Below are 10361 nucleotides of genomic sequence, written 5' to 3'. Positions count from 1 at the left end.
TACTATATACAGCCAACATTAGAAAATTATAGTGGTAATACACACATTGAAGTTTCTTTAGTGACATGTTAAGTTATGCTCCTTTTTCAATTGCTACTAGGTGTGTGCTGTGATCTGCTCTATCATTTCAGCAGTGGGTTTTACAGAAGGGTTTGATTTAAGATACTTTCTCCTGACTTAACACTGTGAAAAGCCATTTAAGGCTTTTATTTATTACCCACATTTTGAGAATGAACTGTGCTTGTTGGAAATAAAAAGAAAACATTTCTGCCAATCACCGTAGATCAAGCTCTTGAGTAAAATGAAAACTCTGTTCAAGTTCCCTGATCATTAGATGTTCTTTTTGTGGTTTTTTTTTTTACAAATAAATAAGCCCTCTTTCCCTGGTTTGTAGTTTCTTTCTGCATTTGGTAGTTTATTCATTTCGTTCTCGTCTCCGTTTGAGTATACCTTTAGTACCACTTCAGTGAAAAAAATCACACATTCTTTCCCCAGGCTGCAGACCATAAAATTAATTCAATGGATCTGGTAAAACAAATACATTTATGATTGTGGCTTTTATGATTCCTGAATGTCTTTAAGCATAACTTAGATGTCTCTGTCTCCCGCTATACATTCGCCTTGGAGAAACAATGGCATGACTTTTGATGGCTATTGTTTATGAAACAATATAGTGTTAGAAATATGAAAAACTGCTGAATTCTCACCGAAAATAAAGCCATCCATTCCTCTTTCCCCCCCCCCCCCCCTCCTTTTTGTTTCCCCCCTTAGCAAACCTGGCCTGTTCTTTGCATAATCTGTTTTCTGTGCGATGCATGGAGCCCTCCAGCAGCATTTCATTGATCTATGCAAACTCATTTTGAAAAAGTATTGGGCAGCACAATTTAAAATGAAGCAACGTAGCTCAAAACCCAATGTAAATAACACAAAGTTTGAGATTTCTGCTTTAAACAATATTTTTTTTTCCAAATGGTGATTGTCATATGAAATGTGCATATTCAAGCAGATATTATTCATGCCAAGTGTCATGGAATGCTTTAGTGAGTGCTTTTCTACTCAGGATGTTCTCTGTGAACTAATCAGAGCTTGATTTCGAATACACGTATTTTCAAAGATTTTACTCATTTACTTACCATTGTTTGGTGAATTCATAATCTTATGCATACTTTTCATACTTTGTCATATATTGATTATTCAGATATGACAGCCACTGACCATTGCATACTTGATCTGGAAATAAACCAGCATATGAAGATAGAGGACCATATTTACTAAGCAGTCTTCTACCATAAGGCACCAGCACTGGAAGATTCCTTGTGGCAGAAAACTAGTTGATATAGACGGCCTAGAATGGACATGTTGGTTTGCTCTGTGTATACTGCCAACTCTCTGTAAAGGTGCAGTTTCTCCCCAAAAGTTATTTATTTATTTTCTATTGATGTAGGGAAATATTGTACATTTAATATTTTTCGTAGCTACTAATTTGGTTACATTGATCTCTGGAACTCCTCTTAAATGCATTGAATATGTTCACCGTTATTTTTTGTGAAGAAAATGGAAAGCATTTTCTTTGTACCCCCAAGATCTACAAATGGCAAACTGGTACAGTATCTCTATAGTACTAATGTTTAAGACTAGAAGTGCCACTGTATAGTAGGCTTATTGAAAGGAGCTTTTAAGATGACTGCATCATTAATTGCACCTGGGTCTCTCTTGACTTTTAGCTACCGAGTTTTCTAGTGATCTAAATGGCACTACTTCTTATCTTTAATCCATTTGTTAAGGTTTCTCAACACTGAGGTCTTTAAATGTCTATTAAACATAATAGGGAAATAATTATAGATGCATAATTCTTATTTTGCTTTTAACTTGTATAGTTTGTCAACTTACATTTTAAACCACAGTATTTTTGTGTACCTAGGGAAGTACAATATACATTACTTTCACTATACTAAAATATTTAATTCTAAATATAGTAACCTATACATCTACCTGGTTAATTATTTCTACTATGTTTGCAGTTTTCATGCTCGTTAAATCTATGCGTGACGTTTTGGATTTCTTCAGTTGAGTGATGATCTTCTATTTTTACAGCCATTGATTTATTATTGTTGTGCATCATGCAAGCTATATGGGTCAGTCCCCTGCTCAAGCTCGAGCTGCTATCTGTGCTGTGGTTTTTTGTTGTTGTTGTTTTTTAAAATTAACATATTATATATTTTTACCTTATTTGAAACCAGGGGTCCCCGGAGTTGAACAGCAGCACACCAGTCCTAGGGGACCACGTTTCTGAAGAGACTTAATTTTACAATTCACTTACAATAATTTGTGCCTTGGAAAAACTGTATTGCCTCTGGCGTCCAAGTCCTATTCTAACAGCCAATATAAATCCATGACCTCTTGACATGACATTGCAGGTTCCGAATGGGGGACCCCGCAGTCATCTTTGTTCCTCCTTGGAAGTACTGGCAAAAGTAAAAAGTTAAATCTTTTGCAATTGGGATGTCACTGGAGCTTTCCCCTGGGATGTCATGGTTCATCTCCAGGGGACCTTCTGATTCATATCGGGTAAAAAAATAATATTGATTTGGGGGCAATTGATGCCTTAACATGCCTCACCCTGCTGTTGGTTACAGTTAACATACTTTAGGTAGAACAAAGAGGCCTCCCTTCTCTGAGCCACATTGTTTTTATCAGTCTTGCCGACTCAGCTGCTCTGTCTTTGCTACCAGCTCTCTTCCCACTTCCTGGATTCATTAAAGCAAACCTATGTGTAACTGTCATAGTGCATATTTTAGGTTTTGAGGAGGTGTCATGCGTAAATCTTGCTAATTGAGCAATATTGATACAAAAGGAATGCATAAAACATTAACGTGCGCTGCTACGGAAGGCAAGCACTGACTGGGGGAGACAATTAAGGACCTTTTGAACTGACAATCCTTGATATAGGGACTTAAAGGGAAGTACCACGGTCCGCTAATGGCGTGTTAGAGCGGGCCTTTAGAAGGGGTTTATGTTTCCCTAATGCATTGCCCACCTTGCTTTCTTTTGATATATTGCCCCCCCCCCCCTAGTTAGTGTTTCTGTACAGTCTCCTTTACTACTTTAGAATTTTTTTTTCTCTACAATATTTTGTTGCACACTCGTCCTTGTTCTGCGTCCTGGCTACCTACTTATGTGGTGAATAAATATTATTTTTCTTGTGTTTACATATTCCATATAGGTGTCTTCTACTTTTCAGTTTTTCTATATTTTGTTTACTGCTGTTTTTTTTTTTTTATTATTCCCCACTATGATATTTTATATGCCTAGGCAATTCATATGATACCTTTTTAATTGATCTATTGTTCATGATTATTGCAATATTTCCGTAGTACCATTCACAATCTCTTTACATATTCGAGTGTGGAGGACATGTTGACTTAGGCATTAGGTATTCCTTTTATCCTTGAGTACCGAGAACTATTATCCTACCTCTTCTTTTTTGAGCGGTGCTGTCTGATTTAGATTCAGTTGTAAACTAGCATACAGTACTTGCTAATATCTTACCACTACATCAAACGATAAGCAAAATGTGTGTCTTATTGCATAGTTAAGCTCACATTGTGAAGGAACTTAAAGAATTCAGTTGGAGGCGAGTCATTTAGAAACAAATGGTAAATGTGAAGATACGTAGAAATAGTGCTCTACGTACTAAGGAATCATAGCACTCCAGCTACTGTCACTATTATTCAGTGTATAAGTGGTTTGCAACTACATATTTACTATAATCTACTGCCAAGTGAATATTTAATTCAAGCAGCTTTCTGTCCCATAAACTGAAACAAACTACTGTATAGGGGAAAACAGAAAGCATGGTAATACATCAGAATTAGTGTATTTTATTGGCTTGACAGCTACCCGAGCAAATGTAAAAAAATTACCAATATGCATTCATTTAGACCCTCACTATCTTACACGTAAAGCTGCTTAATGCTTGACAACTATTGCAACCAAGGTAGACTGTTGTAGCAGAATTTCCTTGGTGTACTGTATTGTATGCTCATCTTGTTTTTCTTCACGTCAATGCACTGAATTGCCTATAGTCTCTTGTTTTAGTACCCACTACCAGCCTTCTTTTCCCTCTCTTGTTTTAGAGGTTTGTACAAAAAAAGTTTTTTAAATCACTTCAGTGGTTTAAAGATCACGACATGCAGTACCAAGTGACACTGATGAAGCAAAACATAATACTTTTGCTTGCCTGAAATTATTGCTCTCACGTGGAGAGTCATGCAAGCAAGGGATTCTGGGAATGGAAATGGCACATATATATATATATATATATATATATATATATATATATATATATATATATATATATATGACACACACACACACACACACAGTGGTCGACAAATCACCAAAAAATCTACTCGCCCAACAAAAAAATCTATTCGCCACCTAGTACCAAACGTGTGATGCCTGGGCCAATAGGAGCTCGCCAAGATGTTAAATCCACTCGCCCGGGGCGTGCAAATGTATAGGTTTGTCGAACACTATATATATAGTATATATATATATATATATATTCTCAGAATTTACTCTTTAAAAAAAAAAAATTCAGATATTTTTTTTTTCTTTTCCATTTTAAATGGGTGTTGCTTGTAATCAGCCCTTCATTTATATGTGGTGTTACATCTTGATTTTGTGCGGCGTTGCAAATAGACAGATATTGCCTTGAAAAACTAAACAAAAACACTGCTTCTTTCAATATTCTTTGGCCAATCATTTTAAATGTTTTTGATTTCCAGAAAAATGTTGATTGACCTAAGATTAATTAGGTTACTATATGAATTTCTTTTGTGGAGATCATTGATTTCCTTTTCTATTATCAAATATTATACTTTTAAGAAGTTATTTGAGACACTTAAAGAAATGTCAAAGCATGGCTAACACGTATGTGTGTGTGTGTGTGTGTTATGGAGTGAATGTGCAAACTCCAATGTTCTCTTTAGAAGATGTCAAAGAAACAGGTATATATGACTGATGCAGATTTTGTAGTGAATAGGAAATAGGAAAACGTAATTTACGTCTGTACAATTTTAAAGGAGAAACATGCACGCGGATCAGGAAATATTTTAAAGTTGTATGATTGAAAATATGATGTAATTGTAGCACACTGGTTCCAACAATACTAACACAAGTAATTAAGTATGCACCAGACTCTTCACAATAGAAGTCAAGACATAGAATATACACTATGTCTGACTTCAGTGGGTATTTTCTGGCAGAAACTACCTGAACACCCCCGCTTCACACTATATAGAATAAGGCCCTTCATCATTTCTAGATGAAGAGGTTGAAAGTCTATGCTAATTTTTCTGACAAATATATCCCCAAATACTTTAGAATTGGTGGAGTTACTGGAAGATCTATCTGAAAGTAGTCATAATGGGAACCAGTTATGGTGGCATGATTTGTCAATTACTGCTTTCTAGAGGTAGCCGTCTGATTTTAGAATGCTCTTTACGTATCTGATATGGCTTTCTATAATTCATTCACATAATTACAGGTTATATATGAAATGTGGCAATAATTATATACATTTTTGCCAACACTGCTTTTCCTGTTGCTTTGGTGACTAAATGGCCACCAAAAGCTACTTGTAGGCCGTGGTTTATTTGACATTTTTATTGTACAGTTCCAGGGTACCTCATGGCGGTTTTGCATACATCATGGGTGGAAGCGGACTACAAAATTTTACCATAGCAGCTGTAGCATATACTTCAAATCTGCTGCCAACATCAAGCACATGGTATGTTATAACCTTCAACTACATATAATCCCTGTATTTCAAAGTGCATTCCATGTTTGTTTGGAAGAAACAAACAAAACATTTAAAAACAACTTCATGCAATTGTTGAAAGTGAACACTTGGCAATATTGGTTTGTTTGGATGCCTGGAGGCATTTTCTTTCCATTAAGACCTCTGACTGGGAGAGTGCTATCAATTAAGTGTTTTTTCATCTTATAGCCCACTGCCTCGCTGTTCGATAAACATGTAAGCCCGATAAGAAGGGAGCAAAGGAGGGGGGGGGGGGGGAGGTCCTGGGCAGTCTCCCATTCAGCACATGGTAATAGCACACACATTGTAACAATCTTGTAAAATAATACTACCTATGGGTATCTGCTTTTTGTACAAAAGGTCTTAATCCCCTAGATGTAACTAGATTTAAACATGTCCCTGCTATTGGTTTATTTTAGTACTAGGAGACCTAGGACTTCACGTCTAGGGTGCATCTTTAAAAACTGTTACCTTTCGGGACTCATGTTAGACATGTTGGATATTAAATATGTAATACTATTAAAGAGCGAAATGCACACACTTATTTCACAGCGCTACACAGGGCATCCTTACTGGTAGGCTAGTGACTAAAGGAGCAGTGCTGTGATGTTAAACTTTCCCCCTATTTGGCTTTAAACTGGCAGCTTTTTGCAGTGTCCTTACTACTTATATGAGAAGAGACTGCTGTACTAATATATTACATTTCATTACAGGACATCAAAATATATTCATTTTTTCTGCTAGATAGAATTTGTTTACAAATGCAGCATATTGTGTTTTCCCCATCTTCTTAAGCAAGTAGAACATTTTACTAATACATTAATAAAAGATGCAATCAGTTTCAGCATAGCAATAAGTTTATTAAACTCTCTTGTTTCAATTTGCTTGCCATTGTAAGATTGTTTCATTTAAATTACGTTGCACAGCACAATCAACCAACGCTTTAGATTTCTGTAATGCTTTCCCGCTGCTGTTTTTGTCTTCCAGTATCAACATGCTTAAGTTACCTGAATACCCAAGTAAGGAAATCCTAAAGGACCGACTTCTTGTGGCATTGCACTGTGGAAGCTATGGTTACACAATGGCATAATGAAGAAAGGAAAACTCATCGGACTACTGATGCGCAATTCAGAGTGGCAGAACCAATTTAGAAAACTGTCAAGAGAAAAACAGGCTAGATACTGCCCACAGGCAGGGCTGACTTTCAAAGATTTGCAAAGTACCCATTTTCTCCTAGATTAAGTGTTGCTTATGTGAATGTGTGATTTAAAAAGAAGAAAAAAACAATGGATCTGCTCTCTGTGGTATCATGATTTTTCTATTAGAAACTATGTACCTTATTTTTCAAATTGTAGATATACAGTAAGAGGATTAGCTTTCCTCTTTTTCATTGTTTTCCTACGTTTTCAATCTGGACATTGTTTAAAAACAGAACCGGTTTGTGTTTGGCTTTCATGTTAATAGATTTTTATTTTTGAAAAGATGTCCGTTCTGTGCAAGAGTTGTTTGCAGTATGACTGGTTTGGGCAATGTATAAAAGAATGGTTGTAATGTAAACATTGCAGATGTGATGCAATTTCCTTACATATCTCTTTTTATCTTTTTTAAATGTTAGTGTACATATCGTGTAAAAATGATTTGTTTTCAAATCGGACCACAGAGCTGTTAACATTGTATAATATATCCTGTTTAATTTTTACAAGATGTATAGTATGAGTATTTGATTTAATGGTTCACTTTATGTACCTTTTTAGTGACATGGCTATTGTTCATTTCTACAATGTCCCCCTTTTTTTCTGACCATGAAAGAGGTACAGTTCTGTTTTGATATTTTACCCACCCAATGCATGCTGTTTGTGTTATACTTTTCTGCCTGTTCTGTTAAATTATACATTTCTTGTGCAAAGTATCTGAAATGTATTTTTGTACAAATTTAGCGTGCCGAAAAATATATAAAGCATTTTATAAGTTGTCTTTAATACATTGGCACTAAATTCAAATCTCTTTGCTTTGTACAGTATCTTTAATATAACATCAATGATCTGCACTTGCAGTAAAGACCACAAATCAAGTGAAAAATCCGTCTGCAGTCATAAAGGCTTTTTAATTGAACAGATAAGAACAGTAGCATCAAGCCCAAGTCAAACTACAGTAAAGAGAGAGGATAATTGGTGGCAATACATTACTATGAAGCGGTCTTTTTTTATGGTCCGGTTGATGAATAAACAAAGACGGCATACAACACAAGGCTTTCTATCTCCATTCATAGCATGTTAAGGACCGTAACACGGCAGTATTATATTTGATGGCACATATGTTTCAGAGCTGATCGTTACCCCTATCGAAAGCACTTACTATTTCCATGGCTCAGAAAGCTGTTTGATATTACTCAAAACCTGCATATTGGTTATAAAAATAAAATAAAAAGCAAAAAAGATTTATTCCTGATTCAAACATAGCTACTACTTAATATCAGCAGGCTCTTTGGCAACAATTTTTCATGCATATAGTATTAAATTACTGAATAATATTTGCATACAAGGTACTTTTCAAACAGATGAAAAATGGTTACTTCAGAGTAGATGCTGACATGTTTAATTTGAATAGCTTCAGAAACTTTTTTTCTGACCTGAAATATGAGTATTTTAATATTTCTGGAACTCCCTGGCTTGACAGCGCACCTCCATTTGCTGAACAGAGATTTTCAAAACTTATAGCAAGGCCAGAAAACTGTACGGTGTAAAAATGTAGATCTTTAGACCAACAAGCTTCCATGGATTTTGAAAATTGAATGCAGCGAAGAAGCCTATGAAATGGGAAGGAATCATTGAATACCAACTTGTATGTCATCTCTTTGCATTTAATTCTGCATGCCGCTGCTTCCCTGTCAGCGAGAATTTTGTTTTCTGGGGTTTCCCAGTGGGCAGAATGGACCTGCTGCAGGCAGCCATAGCTTCTACATTCCGCCGGTGCTGCTTTTCTTTTCTTGCCGTGGCTCCGAGGACAGCCTGTGACGGACTTCATTAGATGAGAGCTTGATAAATGTTCGGTTTTCCAAACCATGAATCGCATTTTGCATATTGGTTTTCTAAAGTCATCGTGCGATAAGGTTACTTAATAATTGTCTCCATTAGGTATTACAATTTCTAAAATTACCTTAAATAAACCTCAGGTTCACAACTGATTTGAAGACTCATAAGTCTACGTTTGCACACTTTTGTTTTTTAAATATATGTTTGAGAAGTACAAGTAATGATCCCTCATACACAAGCCACAACGGGGGCTAATGGTGTAACTCAAAATGGTAAGGTGAGACCTGGAAACTTTTATAACGGAAGGTAAATGGAAAACCATATACTTCCTCTCTCTCTCCCCCCCCCTACTCTTCCTTTTCAGTTTATTCAAATAGATTCATCTAGGTATCCTTGATCCACCTACCCTGTGTTGTTTCCCATCTTCCCCATGTTAGACATTTCAGAAGAAGGGCAAGACTAAAATAAATGTTTTATTTCTCCCCAAACAGTGAAATAGAAGTGTATATTAAAGGGATATAGCATTACCTCTGGATAATACTGTGGAGTCATCTGCATTAATTAAGATAACCTTTAATAATTTAGCCTAAAATACACAACTTGTGGAGAGCACCTGCATCCTATTAACATTGTACGATGACAGGCCTGTTGAGAAACAATAACTTTATATTGTATGTAATTTAGGGTGATTAATTGGGTTGCATTTTTCTTCTCCTTTTAGTGGTGGAACAAGCTTGGGTGGGTATTTCATCATCACAGGAAGGGAACAGATGTCTTGTCAGACCATAGATCATGAGCACTCATTAACTTTTATTATCATATATAAAATGCTAGGCAATAAAGCATTGTTTTCAATGTGTAGAAATATGTTGTGCATCTAATGTTGCAAAACCTTTCGAACTACACAATGTGATTAGCTAGCTTTGTATATATATTGCATGATTGAGACAATGTCATTATAAAGAGGTAGTAATGGCTGTTCTATGAAAAGTCATTTCATCGCATCAAGAAAACTTATGTAGGTTTAAAGAAATATGAGCCTTACGGCAAACATCAGAAATTATATATATATATATATTTATTTTTTTTAATTTTGTTTTTGCAGACTAATTTTAGGCATTGTCATGCTTTTAAAATAAACTGCACTTGAGTTAAATCTGATTAAGATCTCTAGGCGATTTTGTCGCATTGTGCAGTGTTTAGAGGAAATATTGGGGTACTGTGACATATATTAGCCAAGAACAGCGTAATTACATGCATAGAATAGAAGTAGGCTAACCTGTAAAAATATACATGTTTTACTAGAACAAATCACTTTATTTAGTTGTTGCAGATTGGGTAACCAGTAGTAATTATTATTATATTATGTGCAGCCATCAGGGATTGGATCCCAATGGTGCTAATTAACCTAATTAGTCTTGAGAGTTAATGCCTTGAAGATGTGCATCCAGTGACATTCTCAGGCGATCAGTCAAATATTTTGGAATTTGAGCTACAGTAACATT

At 35.7% G+C, this 10361-nt stretch overlaps 1 protein-coding gene across 3 annotated transcripts in view; it reads left to right on the top strand.

Moving 5' to 3' along the window:
• Positions 1 to 7803, top strand: part of HACE1 (HECT domain and ankyrin repeat containing E3 ubiquitin protein ligase 1) — an 80679-nt gene extending 72876 nt beyond the window's left edge. For all 3 annotated transcript variants that reach the window (XM_075597532.1, XM_075597531.1, XM_075597533.1), the window contains 2 exons: positions 5681 to 5794; positions 6812 to 7803. In XM_075597532.1, the coding sequence (XP_075453647.1) occupies positions 5681 to 5794; positions 6812 to 6914 (217 nt within the window). In that variant the 3' untranslated portion in view covers positions 6915 to 7803. The remainder of the gene's footprint in view (positions 1 to 5680; positions 5795 to 6811) is intronic.
• The last annotated feature ends 2558 nt before the right edge of the window (positions 7804 to 10361 follow it).

This window comes from Ascaphus truei, chromosome 4 (genome assembly GCF_040206685.1).
Source record: "Ascaphus truei isolate aAscTru1 chromosome 4, aAscTru1.hap1, whole genome shotgun sequence".
NCBI classification, from domain to species: domain Eukaryota; kingdom Metazoa; phylum Chordata; class Amphibia; order Anura; family Ascaphidae; genus Ascaphus; species Ascaphus truei.
The sequence above is the reverse complement of the archived record's forward strand: the minus strand, read 5'-3'. Positions and strand labels throughout refer to the sequence as shown.